The 25,526-nt window shown below is 36.0% G+C and overlaps 1 protein-coding gene across 2 annotated transcripts in view; it reads left to right on the forward strand.

Moving 5' to 3' along the window:
* HSD17B4 (hydroxysteroid 17-beta dehydrogenase 4) overlaps positions 1-25,526 on the forward strand; it is a 62,960-nt gene that overhangs the window by 17,667 nt on the left and 19,767 nt on the right. For both annotated transcript variants that reach the window (XM_041484162.1, XM_041484161.1), the window contains exons 11-18: positions 1,235-1,363; positions 6,836-6,942; positions 7,624-7,857; positions 8,283-8,334; positions 9,658-9,729; positions 11,224-11,327; positions 13,980-14,045; positions 24,083-24,152. In XM_041484162.1, coding sequence (XP_041340096.1) covers positions 1,235-1,363; positions 6,836-6,942; positions 7,624-7,857; positions 8,283-8,334; positions 9,658-9,729; positions 11,224-11,327; positions 13,980-14,045; positions 24,083-24,152 — 834 coding nt within the window. The remainder of the gene's footprint in view (positions 1-1,234; positions 1,364-6,835; positions 6,943-7,623; positions 7,858-8,282; positions 8,335-9,657; positions 9,730-11,223; positions 11,328-13,979; positions 14,046-24,082; positions 24,153-25,526) is intronic.

Below are 25,526 nucleotides of genomic sequence, written 5' to 3' on the forward strand. Positions count from 1 at the left end.
TGTTTTTAATTTTTCATCTTTTAAATTGCTTTCCACTATTACTTATGCTTCTAATAAAATACTAGTATGTAGGCATGTTAAAGCAGTTAGTCTTCTTAAATAACCAGTAGCTATGCTACCCATGTATTTTCCTTAGTGACTCCAGTAACTAACTTAAATACTAATTTAAGGAAAACTTGCAGGCAAGACTGAGGACTTATGAGAAGACAAAATACTTAGTGTGTGAGATATCTTGACTTTTTTCCTAAATCCATTGAACCTAGTACAAGCACTGTTATCATGATCTGTACAACTTTTCAGCCTTCATAAGTATCAGAGGGTTGGAAGTAGCGCTATTAATTCAGGAAGTCATTCTGCTTACTTTTAATTATTTTTTTCCATCTTCATAACCGTTTTGTACATTTCTAACTAACTGCAAGTGTTCTGTGTAGCTGGAATAGTGTTTCCAAGAGGTGTGGCAAACAGATTAAAAGAAGCAGTGCAGCACAAAATGTTTTGCTGCCCTTCAGAAGCAGTTAGGTTTTAATACAGCTGAAAATCTACACTTTGATCAAGAGAAAATACCATTTTTCATCATTATAATGGCTATGGTTGAAGTCACTGAAATGAAATCAGATTGTTAATGAGGTACCAGTATGGCCATATTCATTGCCTTCTGCTAATTAATGGCAAACCCAACATGACTGATTAAGTATTTGAATTACAATCCAGGAAGTCAGTATCCTTATGGAACCAATTTCACATTGGCCTTACCAGTTTCTCTCAGGTTACAGTATTGAAATGCAACTTCAGAGACCATTTAGAGATGCTGACTACTGGTATTAAGGTTCTTTTACAGCTAACAAGTAGTTTTCACTTTTTCCCTGTCGTTTTCTATGCTTTCAGAAGATTCCTAAGCAGTAGTAGTCAAAGTCATGTCAGAAGAGAAAGTCTGTAGATAAATATTAGCTACAACTTTTCAGTAGACAGAATCCTAAAACTTGTGTTTCTGGAGAGTAAAAAGTCTGTTACAGTTTCAGTGGAACTTAAAACCAATGCTATTCCCTTTCTAAATGCTAGTTAAAGCAGTGAGCCCTTTTAGTCCAGCTGGAAGTTATACTGGTGAGTTACATTGGAGTACTTAAAATGTTTCCCTTATTGTACCATCTTGAAGGTGGTGGCCTAGAGGAAAGTTGTCTAAAGAAATTAAAAGCTTCTTTGTTACTGGAACTTTCTGGCTGATGTTTCCCATTAGTGCGCTGGGAGAGATCCTTGGGTGCCATTGCCAGGGGAAAGAATCAGCCAATGACACCTGAAGCAGTGAGAGATAAATGGGACAAGGTGTGTGACTTTGATAATGCCAGCAAACCCAGAACCATCCAAGGTAAGGGAGACTTTTAAGTTGGGGCTATTCAGCCTGGGGAACAGAATGTTTTTGGGAGACCTTATTGTAGCCTTTCAGTACTTTATAGAGGCCTCTGAGAAATATGGGACAAATGTATACTGTTGCCATAGGACAAGGGGTAATGATTTCTTTCAAACATTTGCTGAAACTTCAAAATCTACAGAACTAATGAACTTTCTTGTAAATGTGTTACATTAATAATTTACTGTTTCAGTATGGTCAGATCTTTCTAAAGCAACTGCTGTGTTCTGACATATAGCATTAAGACATGATTTATCTTAACAGTTTCTAGAGAAGTGACATCATTGTCATTGTAAGCATTAGAGTCAGACTGATGACAGTGTTTTATTTGATTGCATCTGCATGCAGACAGAATAGTAAGAGAGAAATTGTTTTTTTCTTTTCAGTCCTGGAATCTTGCTTTTTGGTGAATATTTCTCTACCTAAAAGCTCTGGTTAAGTCGTGGCATATATTACAGCAAAAAAGTTCTTACTGCGCCTTATGTGCTTGGGTCACATCACCCCCTTGGCTGGTGACTGAAATGATTTTCTCTTTCAGTGCTTTGTTTACTTTTCTTGTTCCTTGCCAGCATTTAAGAGTGCAGAGCAGGAGGGGAAAAGGCATCTGTGTATACAATGTCAGTTGAATTTCAAAGATACTTAAATGCACAGTAGATGTTTAAGCCGTTGGTTCCAAAATCCATTAGGATATTTTGTTATAAATCTTAAAGATATGTTTTTAGGTGCCTTTACTAGAACCAGAATAGTACACACTTTGTTCTTTCCCTCACATCTTGGCACACTGGGGAATATAACCATTCAAACGGTAGTTCTAGGTCACCTTACTGATCTTTGGCTTACAGGTATCCTGTTTCCAAATGTATGCAAGTTTTTACATAGTTCTCTGTTGTGCTATGGAATGGTATTTATAAGAACATAATTCCAGCTTTATCGCTTCTGATCTGTTCTAGGACCTGTCACATGCACTATGTTACTTTTATGGGTTGCTAGCAGAAAGGTGTTGTAGATGGGGATTTCTTTTCAAAGTTGCTTCAATATTATATATGGTATTTCACATCTGCCAGTTGATGCTATGGGGAGGAAAACTGAAGAAGATTTTGAACTTCAAGTAAAAGTGCTTACTATACAATATGGCAGGTTTCTACAGTCAGGAAATCATAAATGTTACATTGGCATGGATATTCCTTGCCTTCTGTTATGAACTTAGTCAAGATACAGCTTTTTCCTTTCAGTGCCATCAAGCTGCAGATACTGAATAAAAACTTTTGCTTTAGTTGTTGTATTGTGTATTGGTGAGAATCAGCATAAGGGTTGTGGAAAATTCTTGTTAGCTGAATAGAATTTTTAGTTCTATTAAAAGTTTCTATTGCTGTCAAATTCTCCTCTTTATTGCTTGAAGATATTTGACTATGAAATAAAGGAAACTAATTAGAGTACTGGCAGTAAAGACTAAGGGTACGACACCTAAGATCTGCAAGTTAAAACTCCTCCTGCAGATTTCCTTAATTTGAGTAGAATGATGTTGTGAACAGCATTTGTGTACTAAGCATTAGGTGCAGTAGGAAAAAAAAACCCAAAAAGGAATTAGATAAAGTATTTGCTTTTAATGTAGTAGAAAACTCTGTAATCTGAGATGCTAATCTTATTTCTTGTTTTAGTTATACTGATAGGAGAGGCTTGACTTTATGACTTTGTATTCTTTACATAAAGCAGAAAGACCAAATTAAGTGTGATGCAGAAGCTTCTGAATGTGTGGTGCAGGGTGCAGTAGGTCACAGTTGCACCATGCACTACATGTTGGTGCAACTCCCAACTGTTTTCTCCTTGCCTCCATAGTGTACTACTTGCTCTTGTGCCATTGTCCAATTCTTCCTATTGTGGAAAGGGAATCAGACTGTGTTGTGGTAGAGGCAGAGGACAGCCATCCCTGTCTTTCAGGCTGTATACTGTACACAGCATTCCGTAGTTTCTCTTGCACAAATTAGTGTGTTGTGCTGTTATCTAGGGAAGCAGAATTTATTGTGTCTGTGACATGGGTGAGGCACTCTGTCTCAAGCTTCTCTTCGATTGTGAAAATGTGAGCCAGTTTCAGCTAAAGGTCTGTAATTGGCTATTAGAAATTTTTGTGCTTTTTTAATTCTCTTAGAAGCTATCTATTTACAGAAAATAACTTAAGTGTTCTCATTGTTTGACTTCTGGCACATCTTAAAAGCTTATGTGTGACATAGAGCAAATTAATGTAAAACACATTGAAGGTGTGGATATGTATGTATACTTTGTGTGTATATGAAGAATTTGCATAAGAAAGTGTTCCAGCTTCAGTGTCAGCTTTCATTATATGTATTTTAAAAATGTTTAAACACTTGTGGTGTTTCCTCTGTTGTTAAGGGATATGGTTCATATGCAATGTCCCCTTATTGGAAAATTAATACTTTTGGAAAGAGATGCCCTTTGTTGTGACTATCTTCAATGTTTGTTCTCCAGCTTAGTCTTTTCCCTTTGTCTGCTAATGATTTTCTGTCTAATAGCGGGCCATTCTGAGGTGGTGAACACTTAAGGTTTTAGAGTTCACTGATAGTCCAACAATTTAAAAAATATCCCTATACCAATAATAAGATAATTGTGTTAATTAAAAAGTTTCATACTGGGTTTGTTTCTGACAAAATTATACCCCTTGGTATAATTGTATATTTGTTGGGTTTTAAAAAAAAGTTAGAAAGTTGGGAATTACCAACCTGTGATCCTCAGCTCTGTGTGTGGGAAGGTCACAGAGAACAGGGAGGTGATTTGAGACAGCCAGTACAGATTCACCAAGGGTGAGTCCTGTCTGACCAACCCAATGGCCTTCTGTGATGGAGTGACTCCATCAATGAGTAAGGGAATATCAACTGCCTGAACTTGTCTAAGGCCTTTGACACAGCCCCCCATAACATTGGTCTAAGTTGCTGAATCTAATATTGCAGATGAACTGTTCTGTGGTGGAGGTGTTGGTTGGATGGTCAGTGTCTCAATGTTCACATGGTAATCACTAATGAATGGTGTCCCTCAGGGACCTGTATTGTGAACAGGACTGTGTAATAGCTTAATCAATGACATAGATAAGGGATGGAGTACACCCTCTGCGAACTTGCTGAGGGTGCGCCGAACTGAGGAGTGTGGTGACACACCTGAGGGATGTCATCCAGAGGGGCCTGGACAAGCTTGAGGAGTGAGCTCATGGGAGCTTCATGAGCTTCAACAGTGCCAAGTGTAAGGTGTTGCACCTAGGCTGGGGCAAGCCCCAGTGTCAATACAGGATGAAGGCATCAGAAACATCCCTGTGGAGAGCAACTTGGAGATGCTGGTGAATGAAAAGTTGGACAAAAGCTGGCAATGCGCACCTGCAGCCTGAAAAGTCAGTTGTATCCCAGGGTGCATCAAAAGAAACATGTCCAGTAGGTTGTGGGAGTTGATTCTGCCCCCCAGAGGTCTCCTCTCCACTTGGAGTGCAACATCCAGCTCTGCAGTCTTCGACACAGGAAACACTTAGACCAGCTCTGGAGCAAGGCTAGAGGAGGGCCACAAAAATGATAAAAATGATGGAACTCCTCTTCTAAAGGGAAAGGCAGAGAGAGTTGGGTTTGCTCAGTCTGGAGAAGACTTCAGTTGACACCTTTTGTAGTCTTTCAGTGCTTAACTTTTTGGCAGGGCCTGTTGCAATAGGATGAGAGGTAATGGCTTAAAACTAAGGCTTGATTTAGGTGAGCAAGAAATTTTTTGCAAAGGATGGTTAAACACTGGAAAGGGTTTTTCACAGACAGGTAGTAGATGCACCATCCTGTAAACATCTAAGGTCAGGTATGATGGGGCTCTGAGCTACATGATCTACTTGAAGATGTATCTGATCATTGCAGGGGAGTTGGACTAGATGACCTTTAAGAGTCCTTTCCAACCCAAACTATTCTATGACTCTGTGATCTCCTTAGTGTTCAGCCAGACACTAGCCAAGTCACCAATTTTATAGTCCACTCACATCATACATTCTGGAAGAAAGACTCCTTGAAGAGGAGATTGTAGTATTCTGCACTATTATTAATTTACAAGTAACCTTTATACTGTTGATCTTAATAATGACAAATAATTTTGTCAAAAATGCATGTTGTTAATCTTTAGCTCTCACCATTAAAAGTGATCTTTATATTCCTGCATGTAAGTAGTTTATGGTCATGCTAAGTTGAGGAAACATTCAGGTTTGCTTGGAAGTCAAACCTTTATTCTCCTGTGAAGATTTTAAGGCAATGTGAAACCTTCCTTTTGTTCATGCAGAAAAAGTAGAAACAGTCTGTTACTTCTCCCAGTAGCTCTGTATTGCTTTTCTTTTATTCATTTAATGAATGAACAAAGGGATAAAAGAGATTACCTTTTAAAAGGTTATTACAAATTAGAAATCTTGTTTTGCACATTTTCACATTATATAAGTGTTATAACCTCATGTCATATTGTGACAGAGCTTGTATCCAAAGAGCAAGCTTGTCTTTGACAGAATAGGTGACAATATATGTTTGTTTCTTAGATGTTCCTTTTCTTCACAAGATTCAGGCCACAAACAAATGTTATGATGATTCTGGCAAGCAAGAGATAGTTTAGGAAAACAGGATTCTACAAGAGGGCATGCAGTTCACCTTGCAGGCTGTTTAGATAGTGCTGTGTGATAGAGCAATGTTGTCTTAATGCAAGCAGCAGTGCAAATCAGTATGAGCACAGGGGTTTTGAAGTGGAGGAGAGTGACTCTGCGTTAAGGTAGTTAAGAAATGATTTTGCACTTCTCTGATTTAAACACATTTTTATTTTTTCTGTGTGAGATTCTCATCACCTTTTGTTTGATTCCTTCTAATATTTAATGTTGATTTTAGCCTTATTAAGCTTCAAGGAACAAATTGTTCTTGATGGCCTGCCGTGACCATAGCTGTATTCAGCCGTGCATCATCACATTTATAATTTTGTCATTGTTCAGTCTCAGACTTATTTGCTTTTCTATCTGTCTGATTCAGGAAAGAGGGTAGCAGTCAGGAAATGAGACCTGTGACTTGTGTTGCAAATAATTCTCATAAGAGTATCAGTAGTAATTTTTAGATATTTGCTTCTCAGACAGTTGAAACATACAGCGCTCATTATCTTCTCCTTGACACGTTGAGATAGGTGTCATGGTTGAGTGGTGGGCGCAGAACTGATGGAACCTCTGTAGAAATCACTTTTCCTCTACTTTTGTGTGCATGCTTGTAAAATGCAGCACCATGCTCAATTTGTAGATGTATTTACTGTGTTTAAAGGTGAACTGAGAAATACCAGGCTGTATCTCATTTGCCGATTGATATGTGTGTTTTGTGTCTGTAACTGGAGTATGTCATGTATGGTTATCTAAAAGTGAGTTTTTCTAATTGCTTTCTCTAGAGTCCATAAGTGTATTGAGTGATGCTCTAAGTCAGATAGAATCTCAAGGGAATGTTTCTATGAATTCAACAAGCTCTGGATCAGTGGTCTCTTCTTCTGTTGACACAGTAAGTACATCTGTCTACCAGATACACTCAAAGCTGGGTGAAAACACTGAACAGAGAGACCAGTGTTGCTGCCCAGCTTGTACTCTGGTTTGCTGTCTGCAAAAAGAAAGGTGGGGTTTAAAATGTGAACCAAGGAAGCAGAATCAAAAACGTCTCCAGACTCCAGTCTCTATTTTTCCTATTGGTAATAGGAAAACTTACAGCTGAATAGACTGGATAATGCAGAATCTAAGCGCTTGTAAGTTCTGTTAAGCGTTTCTAATTAGGGTATTATTCAGAAAAGCGACAGAGCTTGGGTGTTATTGGGCAGTGTCATTTTGCTCTGGCTCCTTCTCTATAGATAATTTTTCCTCATTTCAGTCTTATTATGGTGTTAATTATTTCAGTTGTGGTTTGTTTTTGAAAAAATCTTATGCACTGCTGGGAGTACAGCTGTATCAAGTTATGCCATTTATACTTGAGGTAGATTGCTTGAAGCAAGGTATAATGCCTTGCATTTGGGTTGCTTGTATTGCAATGAATGCATTAATATTTTACGGTGTATTTATTCCTCATACTTTATGTGTACATGTGATTGTAAAGAACATCAGGCATCAGGTTTGATAGAAGAATTACACAAAGAATGCAAGTTCAATATTAACTGGTTTTGATTTTTACTTGATGCTGGCTTCTTACTTCCAGGCAAGCATTGTTGGCCGTAAATTGGGTACCAACGTGTATAAATACACTCACTTGGAGCCTATTCTATATGCACTTGGTGTGGGAATGTCAACTAAGGATCCAGACCACCTAAAATTTCTCTTTGAAGGAAGTGAAGAATTCTGCTGTTTACCCAGCTTTGGAGTAATTCCTGCTCAGACATCAATGTTTGATGGTGTTCCTTCTCTTTCAGGACTAAATATTGATCTTGCAAGGGTATGGAAGAGTAAAGTACCTAATTTTGCTTGTGAGTCATGTAACTGAAGGATGACTTCAGTTAGTATTTTTGTAATATTGTTAAGTTCCTTTTGTTCTAGAAATTAAAAATCCAGTTGTTTGTATTCTTACATCCTAAGAAATTATTCATTTACTTCAATTGTGTAATGCATCTTCCTATGATGAGATGTATGGTGAATTTGATATTCAGTTTTACTTTGTGTTCACTATGCTTTTTTTAAACCATAAAAGCTCAAAACTTTATTTGAAAACATTTTGGGGATGAAGTTAGAAAAACAAAAGAATAAAACTTGGGATTTTTTAAAATTTGTTTGCTCTGGACACTTTCTAAAATATCTGTGTATTGACTTGGGGGAGAAAGGTATCTATTGATTGTTATTACAGCACTGTCTTTCTCTACATAGATGCTGCATGGTGAGCAATATCTGGAGCTTTATAAACCATTACCAACCTCAGGTCAGTCCGTCTGTGTTGTTGATGTGTTTTTCACTATGACAACAGTTTCTGTAGCCATTTTGGAAATGTAAGTAGCAAAGCTTTGTTTCAAACTGTAGTACTGCATATCCTTTTTACTTGGAGTGGGGGAAAAGAGAGGCAACCTGTTGTGTTCTTGAAGGAATTCTGAAACTGTGTTTTTGAGATCAGGTGTTGCTTTTCTACAGTATACTTAGTAAAGTATGCATCATCTTTGATACAATAAGCAAATACACTCCATACCTGTGGATTATTCATGTAATTTGATACTACCAAAACTTCAAAATATTTCAATAAAGTTGTATCATAAAACTTTTGGGATGTTTACCTAAGAATTCTTCAACGTTGATTGTGTTTGTGTGCCTGTAAGAGGGTAAGATTTAAACTGTGTATGTAAAAAAAACAAATGGACATCCTGATGAGGAAACTAATAACAATTACTTCCTGTCAAAATTCTCAAGGCATTAGTTACTGTAGTAGCAATTTCTTTTCAGAGATGGCTGAGTTTTCCCAGATTACAGTATCTGAGAGATACTTGTTACATTAATTCAGGATATGAATGTGTCTCGATTTCCCCCTTGGTAGTATATAAAAATTAAGTTTTTGAGATTGTAGCAAAAAAAAAAAATTTGCAAGCTGCAAGTAAATGGCAGAATTTTTTGTTGAAACAAAAAATTATCTGAAAACTATATTTAATACAAAGAAGTCTGATGATTAGTAATGGATTGCCAGGACTTTATAAATGTTTTTGGTTTTGCATTCTAGAGGCTGATTTGTATACACATGTGTCTCTAAAGCAGTAACCTCTGTGACAAATGTCAGGGACCCCTGTGCCCAGGCTCTGAACTGAACTTCTGCAGGACTGTGGTTGCCTCAGTCCTCCTGAAATCTATGGACAACCCTTAAATGATTGGAGCTGTCTTTGAAGATAGCAATATGTTTGAAACTAAATAGTGATGTGTTTAGCTCTGAATACATGAACTGTAGCAAAATTCTATTTTAAAAAGACCCCAAAAGTTATAAAAATACCCCCAAGCAAAACAACACTCAGATCTTCAAACCAAAAACTTGCAAAGATTCCCAGACACTGTTGTTATAGTCAGGACGATTATAATGAATATGACTTTTACAATGCTTATGATGATGTTGATAATGATAATAATAATAACAACAACAACAGCAAGAATAATGATAGTAGTAGATAAGGAAGTAAGTAGGATAACTAGTAAGGAGGTGTAAAGAGTGATCTGTGGGCTTTGTTCCTGAAGCAAAACCTTACAATGTGTCCATGTTCTATTCTTACAGGAGAATTAAGGTCAGTTGCAACTGTTGCTGATATCCTGGACAAAGGATCAGGAGCAGTCTTGCTAATAGATGGTAAAATGTTTTATGGCTTTTGATGGGGGTGCAGTTATATTTATTAGGCTTCATTTTTAACTAGCTATACCAATAACTGCCAGCCCTTCCACGGTGAAGACTTTTAGCTTATTAAATCTCTGTGAGATGTGGCTGTGTAATTGTTCTTGGTCAGTTAACCTACTGAATTAGAAACACTTTTTTCCAGTGTAGGTAGAACAATGCACCTTGCAAACAGACCAAAGTGTAATTGTTCTTGGGTAGTTAGCATACTGAAATAAGAACACTTTATTCCTATGTAGGTAGAATAATGCAGTATGCAAACAGATCAAAGTTCTTAACAATAATAATACTTTCTCCTGCCTGAAGGTAGCCAGTTTATATTCCACCATCCCACAGGAAGGGGTGTGTGGCTGCATGTTTGCATGTGTTTTGTGGGTGGTTTTGCAAAGGTTAGTCATGTCATCGTATTATGTAGAGCTATCTGCAAAGCATTGATCTTTAAGAGCATGTCCTGCATTCCTTTTTTCTGTCTGCATTATTTTATTCTAAACGAAACCCATTTGCTTCCTTCTAAATCCAAGTGAGAGGATGAAAATGTCTCCAGAAACTGATAACTTGCAGTTTTCAGAATCTTACTCTCATTAGGTGTGATTATGCCAAGGTCCTTTGAGAAATTAGAGAAAAAGAGTAGGTTTACAGACTCTGAATCTCTAAATGCTGTTGACCTTTTGTTCCTTCAGTGGTCAGATAAAATTGTAAAAAGTTTTTTACTGACCATTCCTCATAGCTGTATTTTTTTTCATACTGGGCTAATATGAAGCCTGTCTATTCCTGCAGTATGCAAAAGTTCTTTATTGTGAGCAGAGTCTCTGGTTTTTAAATTTCTTTTAGAACTGGAAGTGAACAATATTAACAAAACAGTTCTGTAAATTCCAGTCTGACATGTAAGGGAATGAAATAGCTATGAACCGCAATAGGAAGCTGAGTCTCAGTTCAGTGTAAGAAGTCTAACTTTTTCAAAAGAAGAAACAAGTGACCTTAAACTCTGGAACTCTTCTCATACAAGGTGCCGGTACCTCTTTTTGTATGCGTTCATAATCTATTTAACACACTGGGTATTCTCAGTAGCTTTTAATACATCATATTTTGTGGTACAATTCTATATTTAAATAAATGAATACAGTCTGAGATGGTGAGATAAATCTAATTTCAGTTCTGTGTTGTCAAATGTTTTTAGCACCTTGAATGTTGTCACAATTTTTTAATTTAATAGCTCATTTTTTAATTTTAATGCTTTCAAATAGATAATTATATTATTTGAAACATATCATTACTCTTCCCTACTAGGAAAGTGACTTGTAACAGTGCAGTGTGAAAGTGTGACCACTGTCAGTTGTTAAAATGAGCTTTGTAAAATTTCCATCTCAACTTGTCTCTTGTAACAACACATGCTAGTTGTATGAAAAAGAAGATTGAGAACAATATATGACCTTCCTCTTCTTTGTCTTTCAGTGGATACCTATTGTGGAGAGGACCTTGTGTGTTATAATCAGTTCTCTTTGTTTTTTGTTGGAGCTGGAGGATTTGGTGGAAAACGAACATCAGAAAAGGCCAAGGTAAATCCACACATAAACATATTAAAAAAAAACCAAACCACCAAACACATAAAGAGTTCTGTCAGCACTGCAAGAAAAATATTAGCTGTAAGAACTAGGAAGTATAAACTAGCATTTAAGCAGTGCGGCTAAGCAAACTCAGATGGAATTTAAATACTTCTGTTCACTGTAGAGCCCGAGTGAAAAGATACTGTTCAGGTCTTGGGAAACCAGTGGTTTTGTTTTGAGAGTTAGAGAGAAAAGTGGGTTGATAAACATTACACAGACGAAATATTCCTACACTGAAATATTTGAAATGGTAGAATATCCTAATGGAAAGCAGTATTAGGGTTGAACTTGCAGTTTCTAGAAAAGATCTCTAGGTGTAGCTCTTTCTGAATCTATGTGTTTGTATGGAAGAGGCTTGGAAAACATAAAGAGGAAAAGAGAAGTAGCATTATAGTTTGGAGCTGAACTTTACTGTTTTCAGAGAGTTGGCAAGTAGCAAACATTGTCACATGGACACAGAGTATGTCAAAATGCTTGGAGGTAGCTATTTGGGTACCTGACATTATCCCCATCATTACTGTGTTTGAGGACAGTGTCAGCTGTGACTTCATGTTGTTATTGTGAACTGGAGCACTGAGGCACTACAGCAATAAGCAGTTGAGTAAGAGTATGTTAAGCTCAGTAATTTTGAGCATTAATAATGAGGTACCTAAGTTTCATGTATGTGATGTTCTTTGGGATTTTTACATGTAAACTTACAGGTTTTTTTAATTAAACCTGTATCAATTATATAGAAGTTTTATGATATATAAACTTTACAAATCAGGTACTGAAATGCCTGCTGCTTTAAAGAGCCTTTCTATAGTATAAAAAATTCACAGGAAATTGTTGTAGCCAGTGTATCGACGTCTTTGAAGGAGCCCTTCATTGTTCTGCAATCAGATTTTATAAGCAGTGCATGTAAAAAACCCTGTGGTTCAAGGCTAATCTATTGTGATGACATCAGAGAGTCCACTTTAGTGCTTTGGCACTTCTTAGTTAAACATTGCACTTCAGGCAACTTTTCTTCACTCTATTTAGTGAAGTGTGAGAATGTTATATACATTACTTAGCATTTTAACATTTGAAGAATACCCGTTTCAGGTAGCTTCTTCCCATGATTAAAAAAAATCCCCCAAATGTAGTCTCATTAAGACAAAAATACAGCAATTTCAACAGAGGTATCAGCATGCAAGAGGCCAGTTTTCCAATGGTGGATTTTCCTGCTTTTTCCTTGCAGACCTTCTCAATTAGAAGAGTTTCACGCCCCTCTGTGCAAAACGAAATCCCAAGCTGAACAGACATATGTTGTAGTGTGTCTTTTTGTCACTTAACACTTTTATTGTATTTTAAAATGATATTGCAAGTCAGGAGGAACAGATTTCCAAGTTGAGGTCTCTGGTGAGCAGTGTGTTGTGTAAGTCATGTGTCTCCTCTTGAGTTGAGGGTTTCTTGACCTGTGGGTAGAGGGGTTTTGTTGATTATTCACATGTTGTTGGTTTTAATGACTCAGTAGGTTAAGCTGAGTTTCTTTAAACGAGCTGGAATTAAATTGGCTAGTCATGCTTGTTTTGAGAGCATGTTTAGGTAATATTCTTGTTACCAAGCTGATTGTGTAGGTCTTCTGTGATTCTCTGAAGTGACAAGAGGAGTGCTGTTATCAAATCTTCAGCCCAAGAAGTGGTCTTGCTCTGTGTTAATAAATAGGGAAGAACCTTTGCTTTTATTATACATGAAACTACAAAGCACTTGATTTCTTTTTATTTCTCTTTCCTTTGATAAAGATCTTACACAAATTAAGATAAGTGAAATTACTACAGGTGTGAATCAGTTTGCTTTCTTTCATTTTAGAGCTTATGCTAGTTTCTTTCTGGACTTTTTTGTTTGTTTTGAAAATACAAGGAGTAGAGGAGAAAAAAATTATTTCAGCTACTTTAATAGCTTGAATTGATTATGGTGTACTTTATGTTTGTCATGATATAGAATGTTCTCTTTCAGTCTGTTGGTAAGATTTATATCTTCAAAACGGAACTGTGAAGCTGTAGATTACGCAAGGAACAGCTTTTTTGCAGTAAAGTGGGGCTTAATATGCAGCATGTAATTGCAAAAAAAAAAAAAAAGGTAAAAGAAAAAAGTATAAAAAAGGTGCTGAAAGCTCATAAAGGTGAAAAATAATGAAACAGAATCCACAGGTGAGGTAGTAAATAATTTTGTTCTTCATTGTGCCTTTAAAAGTATTATTTTAAAAGCTTCATTTTTGTCTATGTGTTCCAAAGCATTTTACTATTCTGTGAGACAACGGCTTTTTTCTGAGTGAATAATTCTTGCTTGGCTTTTTTTTGATAATTTGGAAAAAATGTTATCGGACACATCAGGTGAATCATGTAACTGTAGGCAGGATCTGATGCCTCAGAATCACTGTCTTTGTAAGGCTAACCTTGATAAGTGATGTTTTCTGGACTAAGTATCTTTTTTATTTATCCATAAATGTAGAAAGGCTAGGAGGAAGCATACCAATTTGGTAAATATTGTTTCTTTTTATACATAACTGGTGTATTCTGGCATTAGGTATAGATAAAAGATTACTGCTGTGAAATACTAATAATACTATTACTTGTGCTTTAGGTAACAGCAGTTCCACCAAAGAGACCCCCTGATGCTGTAATTTCTGATGTTACAACAGCTGATCAGGTAAAGTTTTGTGTTCTTTAGGTGTAGAAGTCTTTATTTTGTTTGGAGAAAGGAGTGTTAATGATCTTAACCAATAGTTTAGGTTTTTTGATATACCTCAGGAATTTATACTTGCTTATTTATGTTTATGTGTGTATATATATGTGTGTGTTTGTATGTGTAAAGCTAAAGTTTCTTCTAGCTTATGACACTGTGTTCAGTGTACTGTGTGAAACATTCTTTTCGTAAGACTGATGTAATTTTATAGTTGTTTATTACAAATTTTGTATAGAAGAAGGAGATGAATGTTTGTACAGGTTCAGGCTTCCTGAAATTTACACCACATGGTGCAAACAAACACATTGTGACCCAAAAAAAAAAAAAAAAAAATTGCTTGTGACTCACAGTTTTGAAAAAGTTAAATTTGTAGTAGGGGGAGTCAAGGGAAACCTGAAATACTGGCAGACACTGTCCGGATATGTTTCTGTTTGTCCACATTCTCACTGGTTCACAGGCATCTGCTTTCCCCAGGCAGAAATATAACCTCCTCTCAAGAAAAACCTGTAGGTGTCAGACAAAGAAGAAAGGAAAGTCTGGAGTTACCAACGTTAGGACACAGAGTGGTGTTTCCAAAATCAACTTAGTCATGGCAGATGGCTGTGGCTTTGGAAGATGGAATTAAAATGTTGAGCATTAGCTGAACTGTGGTAATTGCAATGTCTGCTTAGCCTCTCTCTGATTATATATGGAATAATTAAGTCTCATCCAGCTGGTTCTTGTGCTTGAAGTCCAAGTTAGCCCTACCCATTTCAGCTGGAAAAGAGAGCCAAGATCAGCGTTTTTGTTTATGTCACTGATGTACTGGCTGCATCCTAAAATTCACAGCATTGGTCTAGGAGGTACTGGTGTCTTATTCTTCTCAATAGGCTTCACTGAAAAGTGGCAAGGAGCAGGGAATAGTGTGGGAGTACTTTTCTCCTGGCAGGTGGCTAAATGTGGTGGAATGTGCTTTCTAGCAGCTGACCCTTTATTAGATGAGATACAGCATCTCTGAAGGATCAGTATTTAGAAGTGTTTATTTTGAATGTTGGAAAGATTCTCCACTGCATGATTATATTGGAATTGATTCCAGGCTCATCAGTTTTCAGATGGTATTTATGATTGCCTTGTTCATATGGTAGTTTTAGTTTCTGAGCCTTAAACCCATATGTCTAGAATTGATATTGTGCGCAAAATGCTTGAAGTTCATGAGATAAAAGATAGTAATGACACTATAACATGCAAGTTGGGAAACTTGCTATTGCAAGACTAATTCTTGAAAATAAAAGAAGTAGCAGAGCCACTTCACTTGCTTTTTTAAAGATCTACTCTGACAGGTAGATATATAAAGAGAATTATTCTCTGGTTAGAAGTTAGAGGAGCCACAGCCAGTGGACTTTGATAATGACTTGATAATCACAAGAAGGCTTCTGTGCCAAATTAGTTCAGTAGCATTTGTGTTTCAGTAATGATGACAGAATGGGTGTACAGGAGGGGAGAATGTGTAGCACTCGGGAACTTTATGTACGGATACAGACTTTCATGGGAAGGACAGCTTGGGAAAATATTTTACATTTACCAAGATTTTGCATTTATCTGTCTGTGGAATGACACATAGCTGCCCAATATCTTCTTTAAAAAATGGAAGCTGGCACACAACTGCTTCAAAATTTCGGAATGTCTTAGTGTTTAAATGAAAAGTGTGTTGGCAAAAATTACTGTTGCCATTCAACTGTTGAATTGATACAGAGTATAAAACAGACTGGAAGAGTCCGTTTGCAGATGGTGTTTGATTTAACTTAATCTGTACTTATGTCCAGTGATGGTTGTGACTCTCTATTTTTATGTTACCACAATTACCTGGCTAAACTGCTCTTCATAATCAGCATTTTTTCCCCTTTTCATATCATAATCATGTAGTAAACCATGTGATAAATAGATTTACATGCATAATTTAGAGATATTTACACACCTGTCTTTCACTGAAGATAATGACTTTGGTTACCTTGCAAGTTTACTCAGTTCTAAGTCTACTGCAGTGGTATTTTTTCAAGAGGAAGAAAGTTGCAGACCAGATGAAACACTGCTTAGTGAGGAGGACACTGTGAATGGAGGGCTAAATAACTATTTCTGCCCACCATCGTGTGTTCAGCAGAAGAAAGGGTACAGCCACCTATAGTTCCTTGACAGATTTTTGTGCTATGTGACCGTTGACAGAACAAAGTAATCCTTTTGGTTAGTGGTATCAAAGACTAATAGCAAGAGGTATAATATATATTTATCCCTCTCAGATCTGTACCCATTTCTGAGAAGTTCTTTAAATTCCAGCTAGTGCTTATGAATGAGTTGCAGTACCATGATGTAAGTTGCTTAAAGGTAAAAGTGGCTAAGAAAAATTTAGAAGGATCTGATCTTCTAAAAGCCTTTAAAACTTAAAATTGCATCTTGCTGAAGAAGGATATAAAATATTTCTTCTGTATTCATGAATTTTTCTGCAAAGAACTAGATGACAATTTTTGCATCTTGCCCTGTAGAGATGTGTGGTGGTATTTTTCTAGCTTGTTCTCTCTCTGTAACCTGAACTTCACTTTACCAGACACACTGCCATAAGTCTTTTGAATTAAATAGACCTTCTGACAGAAGATCAAGACGTCTAGAGGGTGTTTGACTGTTAGCCATTAGCAAGGAATGTATCATTCAATTTCAACCCTATAGGGAATATTTAATGTAGTTACACAGCTTTTGTCCTGGCAGTTTTCAAACTGGGTGCTTAAATTAATCAATCAAACTGATTTTGCTGAATGGTTGCTAATGCAATGAAGAATAACAGGCAGGCAATGACCTGTATCTCTGGAGAATTTTGTCTGCATATAGCTTTCACTCTCTTTCTAAATGTGTTGATTCCTTGGGAGCTCATTTTCTGACAATACACAAGGTAAGCTTCAGTGCTTATTTAAAGTGGATAATACCTTAACTAATACAAGTCACTTTTGAGGAAGGAAACAAGTAAGGTGTCGAATTTGTAGTGGACTTTCTGTGATTTGTTTGTTTGCTCTTGGAAAAACTCAGTGTTCTGATATTCTACAAGTTTCCTTCCAAAAATCTGTTACCTGTCTTCCAATATCAGAAATAATATTCAGAATACACAGTGTAATGACAACAAATAAACAGCGTAACAGTAGTGCACAGGATGAAATTTTTGACCATGTCATTTCAGTTTTACTGTTCTCTGTTTTCTTTCACCTTTTTCTGAAAGCTACCTGTTTTGTGATATGGCAAAACTAAAGCTGTAGTATTTGGAATTTGCAGGACTTCCAAGTTTTTGTTAATGTCAGCTCATCTCAATAAAACATCTAGTGATTTTACAAAATATTTGCCAGTAGAAAAATTCTCTTTGCTTGCAACAGTATCATGTATTTCTCCAAAGCCTTCTTCTACTCTGAATTCTGACTCTGTGTGCTTGTTACTTATATTAGTAGGGAGAAATAGACATGACAAAAAAGCAAAAAGGCACATTTAGGCAGGTTTTGAGCAACATAGCGTCTCAGCCTGCAATGCTTTTGCACCTGTGTACATGCAACTGTGAACCCTTTAAGACTCTGCAATGCAGCGTCGTGTGAGCTATCACATGTAGATTTCAGTTACAGCTACTTTTCCATGCAGTTTGGAGATCTCGAACACATGGTACTTCTGCTCTGACGCTTCCATGGTCAGGCAGTTTGGCCATTCTTGCTTTCAAGAATTTTTAAATACTTTAGAGCTGATGAAGCTCTAAAGCTTAATACTGGTCAGTCAAAGGAGCTTATTTATATCCTGTCATTTTAAAGTTGCTTTTATTTGGAAAACTATGATAGTGTTTTAAGTATTACAGATATCTAAAAAGATAAAAATTCCAAATAAAGGTTGTGAGTTTTGTAGTCTTAATCTGCTTTGTGTGCAATGTTTAATGATACAGTTTTCAGTAATGCTGGCATGAATGAATGTGTGTTTGTTTCCCTCTTCTTCAGGAGCACCTTCCACATGCGAGGAAAAAGGTGTAGGCATCAATTGAGACAGTGTAGGAAGTCAGTTTTCCTGTTATTTATTGCAACAAGTTATATTCGGAGTAGTAATGAGAGGAAAATAATCTCATGGTTAGAGAGTGGTTGGAACTGCAGGTGTTTGGCAATGGATTTTCTGTACTTTGGTCTGAGCGCCACTGTCATCCACATATCCCAAGCACTCAGGCATGGGTGCTCCTTAATCGGTGACTGGTAGAAGAGGATTAGACAATAGAATTTGTAAGATGGAATTTGGGAATAGGACTAGCTGGAGGATGTCTGAGCATCACAGGCTGAAACTGAAATCCACAGAGGCTGTATTCTGAGCTTGTAAACTGTACATCAGAAATGTGAGGTGCTTTAAAAAGCTAGGCCTTCAAATTTACCATTGGAGAGCTGGAATTTGTTTCTGCTGCTTGGCGGTTACAACCTTTTCTCCTTGTAGTTTCTAATCTATAAAGCAAGAATGTGTATAAATGTTTGAGGCAATGTAATTGTACAGAGAATGTTTAAAGTAGTGGCATACAGCATCAGGTGGTAATTTTTCTGGATGTGATACAGTTAGCAGCATAAAAAAGAGACATATATATACACTATATAAGTGAATATTATTCTTTACTCATTCAGAGATTTTGAGAGAGATTCAGTAAATCATACCTAGACTAATCTTAAAACTATGTAAAACCTTCTGTTCCAGGTATAAATCTAGCATGCATTGACAGGTTATGAAGAAATTGCTGGTTTTTAGTGCATTGGGGTTTTTTTCAAAAATAGAATTATTTTTGTTTTCTCTGAAAGAGGAGGAAATAATTGGCCCCTGTCCTGTTTGAAGTAGTGTTATCAGCATCCTGTGATTAAGACTGCAGGAGTCACCTTCCCTTCCTGAGTCATTCTCAGTCCTGCAGTCCTGCTCATACTGCAGCTACCTGAGTTTAGTTTTTCACTGTGTCAGATTCAGTTTAAAATTACAGTTCCTAATGTAACTGGAGGCAGTTGTGAAAACAATTATGCAGAAATCTAATTTGTTGTCAGAGAGTGGACTTTACAATAAAAACTTACTAAGAAGAATTTTTGGAATGAAAGAGGATCGTGGGAAGCATTTAATGAATGCTTAATGAATTATTAAGCTAAAATCTACTGTGAAATGTTTTCTGCCTGTTTCCAGTAGGTCCATTATTACGAGGCTTTACTTTACGCCTGTTAATGGTGTGATAAGACCCTTCCAAGCTTCTGTGTAGCTCGAATGTGAATCCTTACCTGTGGAAAGCCATCTTTTATTCTGCAGTCTTCATATGTGTTTTAATCCTAAGCGTATGTGAATATTTGTGTTTTAGACAATTTAGCAAATGATGAAGGAAGAAACAGGAAGACCCAACAGATCAATACCTGGCTGTCAGCCTGGTGTCAGTGGTGTAATTTTGGCTTTATTGATCATGGGTCAGTTTGCACAACAGCAGGCCTGCTATCAGCAAGTGGGGTACACCTAGTCTCAAAGGCATAGAAGATCTTTGCACAGGATTAAGCAGGGCTCATTAAATGAGTTTTAAACTAGATTTGAAGCAGGAAAGAGATAAAACCAGGCTCACTAGGGACAAGAATGAGGGCGGAATGACAGTATTTGAGGGAAGATGTCTCAGTGGAGATGGAATCCATGTGTCAGCAGAGACAGAAGAGTTATTGATGTGTTAGAAAACATGGAAGCACTTGAGAGCACAGTGTAGGAATTATGTCTTCATACCCACAAAAAGGTGGTGGGATCGGTAGCCCAATTGCATCTACACCAATGCACACAGCATGGGCAACAAAAAGGAGAAAATGGAAGCTGTTGTGCAACAGAAAAGGTATGACATAGTTCCCATCAAAATATGGTTGTAGAACAAATTCTGATTATATCCTGTTCTGTGAAGACTGTAGTATAGCGTTGCCTAAAGGTGTGTAAATTTAAGTGAATTTCAGGCAATAGCACAAAAGAGCCTCCTGAGAGATTTGGTGACTTTTTTTTTCCTATTTATAGCATAAATAATTTAATTAATGATAGAGAAAATGATGTTATGCAGGTTCACAAATATGGACAGCATGATAGAAGAAAAAGTACCAAACAAGAAAGGATGATAAAACCAAACAAAGGGATGTGAAGTCTTTCCTGAGATTTGATAACCTGTCTGTTGTTTGTTTAAAAGTTTCAGTGTACATAAATGGTACTCCCAGAACTATTATATAGTAAATTGTTTGTAATAGTAATTACTTTGAAAGTTTGTTATTAATGTCAAGTTTTATATAACCTTCAGTCCTTTGTGTGTATTCTTGTTGGGAAGATCAGAATATAATTGTTTAATCATGGCAATTTTGACAAATATTTGAGGACTTATATTATGGTAAAATTTTGTGTATTAAGGTAATAAAAGACAAGGTATGAGTCTGGCAGTCAATTTGTTTTGACAAGTTAGTATTACTTACCAACTTTGTTTCCTCCCCTTGTCTATACATGTCTTAGTAAAGGCTGTAAAAATTGTTAATCCATTTGAAGTTCCCCAAAATGAAGAAATTTGTTTATTTTGATTAAGAGAGGCACATGGTTAAGGGAAAGGCTTCTTGCATATTTGTCATCCTACTAAAAAGTGACTAATGTTTTGTGAGGTCTGTGTCAGAATATGTAAGTTGATACTAAATTTGAAAAACATTTGATATGGACAAACAGAAAATGCATGAACAGTGCAGGATGGGGAAGTTTTATGTACAGTGAATTACTTAAGTACTGTGCTAAATTTGAGCCCTTGAAGCATCAACACTGCCATTTTAACTGCAAATTTTCACTGTTATTAATGTGAATGAGAGCCCATGGCACATGCAGATGAGATTGTTGATGTTTTCTTCACAAGATGGCTTGACTACTTTTTGTCTTAAATAATCTGTAAAAGCATGCATACACACATGTCCGTGTCCATATATACATGTATTCATATATACACTTCTTTCCTTGGTAAGGTAAGCTTCTGGGTAGAGGTCTTTTTCTGCCCAGTTAGAAGGGAAAATACATGGATAGTTGGTTTCCTTTTTCATCAGCTTTACCACTGACCTTTATTATAGTCTGCAGGAAGACTGAAAAATTGGCACCGACAGGCTTGATAGCGCCTTTTCTTTTGTGGTCCGTCAGAACTCCTGAATTGTTACGAAATGAGACTTGACAGTTTGTGTTATTAATGAGAACAATTTAACCGTATTACGACTGACTTCAGTCTTATACTTTACATCAATTGATTATTGTAATCTTTCAAGGATACATCTTTGGTTGGTTGCTTGGGTTTTTGTTTTCTTTTTCCCCCTGTACCCCAGAATGCTGTCACTTATGAAGTGTCCTTACTGGAGGAATATAGAAACTAGAGCCAACAAGGCATTAAAGCAGTTCTGTTTTCATGTTGACTGTAGTTTATATAATGATGATTTACCAAATATTGTGGTAAATGCAATTTGTTGGCAGACCTGATTTGGCTGCACTGAATCTGAAAAAAGTTTCATTGTTGCCTTTATTTTTTTTCAGTTCTGCCTCAGTTTTTTCCAGCTGTGACCAGGGTCACTGTTGTTACTGAAAATACAAAAAGACAAGTATAATTTGCCAGATTAATATGTCAGAATTTTAGTTAAATACATTGTCCACATTTAATTCTCTGAACCCAGTTGTTTTCTAACTGCTACATTTATTTTGTTAGCAAAGCACAAGTATTTTTTCTCCCATAAATTTGAAAACCATTTGGTACAAGTATTGTCTCCCAAGTAATGCTTATTATCACTCTAAATAAATGGTTAGATCTTATTACAGTTTTAGTAAGCAACAGCTGCATAGCTAGATTTGAGTTTTGGGCTTAACACAGAAATTTGTCTTTTTTCTTATGATCCATAAATTGAATTTTCCAGTACTGGAACTAAATGTTATTTAGCTAGAATTAAAATTTATTGCAACAGCTCTTTTGTGAAAACCGCTTCCTGACAACTTTTGTAAAAATTCAAATTAATTGAAGAATGACAGTGAGACCCTAGAATTTTAATTTAGCTGTGAAGTTGCTTAATTATTTAATAATTTAGTATCTGGAACTTTTTTCTTGAGTAGCAATTTGCTGTTAGATTTCAGACTCTTTTGAAAGAAAACTTGAGTAATGAAGAGAGCCTATTTCATAGAATTCTGATGAAGAATTCTCTTTAGATTGTCAGATTTAAATTTACTTCTGTGAAAAGACAGTATGGGTCTGTCTCTCACTAAAAATGTATTTCATAGTGTTCTAACTTTTACATTTTCAGGAAATTATTTGCCCTCTCTTTGGTCTTTGTCAGGATCCCAAACACAGACCCAGCTGAACTTCAGTCTTACACTATTATTAAATTTCCAGTCTTCATTATTTTCCCAAGAAATGATACAATTAATTAGAAGATAATTAAAAAAAAAAAAAAAGAAAATATAATAAATGTGTGTTTTTGGCAAAGATAAAACTACAGTTAGAAATTCCAGATCCACTGTTGTCTTTTTTTTTTTTTTCTCTGAAAGGAGACGCGTTTTGAAAACGGTAAACAAATATGTAAAGAGCCACAGAGAGATATTAGCTTACTGTTTGCCTTTCTAAGAATTTGTATGCTAATGCTATAGTGCAGTTTACGATTTTCTTCTTGCTGTTTTTAGTGTCTGGTTCCAGCTCTCACAGAAACCAGAGACAAGGTCTTTACATTCCACCTTAACACAGGCTCAAAACACTTGCCGTATTGATGAAAATTGCTGTGAGAAATAACAGAGAGGTAGAGCATAGTGTTAAAGCTGTAGATAGGTGGAGAAATGACCCAGGTGCATTATGGTTTAGAAAGATAACAAGGGTTCAGAATCTTTCTAGTTTCACTGTCTGCTTCAGACTTGATAGAAAAACAGTGTTAGGCATATATTGGAAAATTCTTCCTTTTGGGAATCTTTTTTCTTTATCCTTCTCTTTGAAAAATCCGCTGTCTTCTTTCCTCCAAACAGAATTAGCACAGTTTACAATCATTCAAATAAATACATACAATTTTTTTATTGTCCTAGTTCAAAATGCTGGGAAAAATTTTTTACTGACAGTGTGTTCTAAAGGCCAGTAATGTGCTTGACTAAAATACAATTTGTTTTCAGTTTAAAAGCTTTTTTCAATTAAATCTGTGTTCAGTTTGTATATGTCATCATAATTAAACTGCTGAATTCTTGGAATCTTCATTAGTTAATGTAATATACTGGTTTTCACTGTACTTCTGAGAAATTTTTACTAGGGAGTACTCTGCTATCATTTAGTCACTGGATTTCACTGTAATCTGTTGACCAGAGAAGAAGGTTTTATTTCAGAAATAGCAGAGGTTGGCTTTTGGTATCTCTCATAATATGGACTGCTGGCTACTCTGCATGTACAGCAAATACAAGATTTGATAATGAAAATGCTAAAGCTACACAGGGAGAGAAACCTGAAGTACAGTAGCCATATTCTTCATCGCTTCTCAGGTTTATTCACATTCATAGTATATAAAACACACTAAGTCTGAGTTTCTCTACTTTTTTTAGTAACAAAAGAGACTATTTAGCATTAAGCAAAAGCCTTCTAGAAAGCTTAGAGTGTTACTTTGGGGTATTGTTTGTTTTTGATACTGGGATCAGCTACCCATCAATCTGCTATGAGAGAAGTATATCATAATTTAAAAGGAAAAAAAGGATGTTTCTGATCCCTGTAAGATGAATCTGTTGTTGGAAAAACCTGATACTGTGTTTGTATGTTGTTAAAAAAAATCATATATATACTTCTGTTTTACACTGTGGATAAATTTGTCAAAGACAACAATAGTAATTAGTTTCTATTTTACATGCCTTGTTGTAGACTATATTGTGTAAGGACTAGTAAAATAGATTGTGATGTGTTTCTTAAGCTGTCATGAATTTCCATGTGACTTCTGCTTGTTCTGACTCCTTCTCTGTTTCTACAGGCTGCCTTGTATCGGTTGAGTGGGGATTGGAATCCTTTACATGTGGATCCAAGTTTTGCTGCTCTTGGAGGTGAGCTGATGGGGATACCATTGTGTTAATATTTGGATGAGGGGTAATGTAAATGTATTTTTAATTTATTTTTCATGATGTACATCTTTAACAACCTGGAAAAAGTAGTGTTTTTTTCATAGCTGTTCTTAGAGTCAGCAATTAAATAACTTCAAAGTTCTGCATGACACTTTAGTTTGAAAAATGGGGAATGGTGCTTGAACTTTACTTTCTAGCCTGGTTTCCTTTAGATCTTGTTTATTGCCACTGTCCTGTTTTTACAGTGTCTGTTTCATAAGCAGAAATAATTGACTGTCAAAGTTTCTGAAGGAATCCCATAAATTCTCTAATATATAGTTCTTTCCATCTGAATAATTTTGAGATTATGTGGGTCTCAGTGGAATTTTTTGTTCTTCAGTGTAGTCTTCTCTATCCCAATAAATCCAGCAGGGCAGGAAAAGAGCGAGCTTTTAAGCACTTTTTTCCTATAAGATTACTTAACTACACCTCTTGGTAGTGCATTAGCTTGTTAATTTACATAATTCTACATACCAAAGCACCAGATCACAGACTGCACTAATTCTTGAAGAGATGCAGTTAATGAAAAAGGGTGCTTTCTTGAAATCGTGTTCTAAAGTTATTTTTTCGGACATATTTTCAGGCCTTGTAAGTAGTATAGTTTGATTACTCTGGGCAGGCAGCAATTTGATTTACTTAAGAAATTTTCCTGAATATGCATGGTATCGTCATCAACTTTACATGAGACTACTAATCTGTAATAATAAGTCTGCAGTTTCCTGATGAATTCCTTTTTAATATGCAAGTATCACTGTATGGTGTTTTTATCAAGATAAATAGAGCAGAGCTGTGCTTCCTTGTTCAGATCACACTTAACGTACATTCACAAATTATCTTCCATAAATGCATACTAATTGGTTTGTTAACTCAGTTTTGTATAATTCTATGTAAATTTGTGTTCGTAAGTAATGAATGTCAAATACTAGAGTCCAAGAAGAGATTTCCGTGGTTTGTTAAAGCATTCTATTTGTTTATGATGTTGGTTTGTTAATGATCGTGATGGAGATGAAAAATACATGTTTATAATTGAAAACCCACTGTTTGGAATAATAATGATGATAATACTTTAAAAACCTAACAAAATAAGAGAAGTAGAAATCTTCTACCTGCTCACATAAAGAGCATTGGCACATAGACAGGGAAAATGAAATTAATACTGTAGATAAGATGTCCTTTTGTCTCAACTAGCCAGTAAAACTGCCACACTGGATTTTGGAACTATGAAAGTACGCTACCTATACTAAATGCAAGTACTATCAAAGAAGAAATGACTGTAGAGATAGCCCACAAATTTTTTTTCTAGATGTGCAAATGTTT

This window comes from Pyrgilauda ruficollis, unplaced genomic scaffold (assembly GCF_017590135.1).
Source record: "Pyrgilauda ruficollis isolate IOZ18807 unplaced genomic scaffold, ASM1759013v1 scaffold64, whole genome shotgun sequence".
NCBI classification, from domain to species: domain Eukaryota; kingdom Metazoa; phylum Chordata; class Aves; order Passeriformes; family Passeridae; genus Pyrgilauda; species Pyrgilauda ruficollis.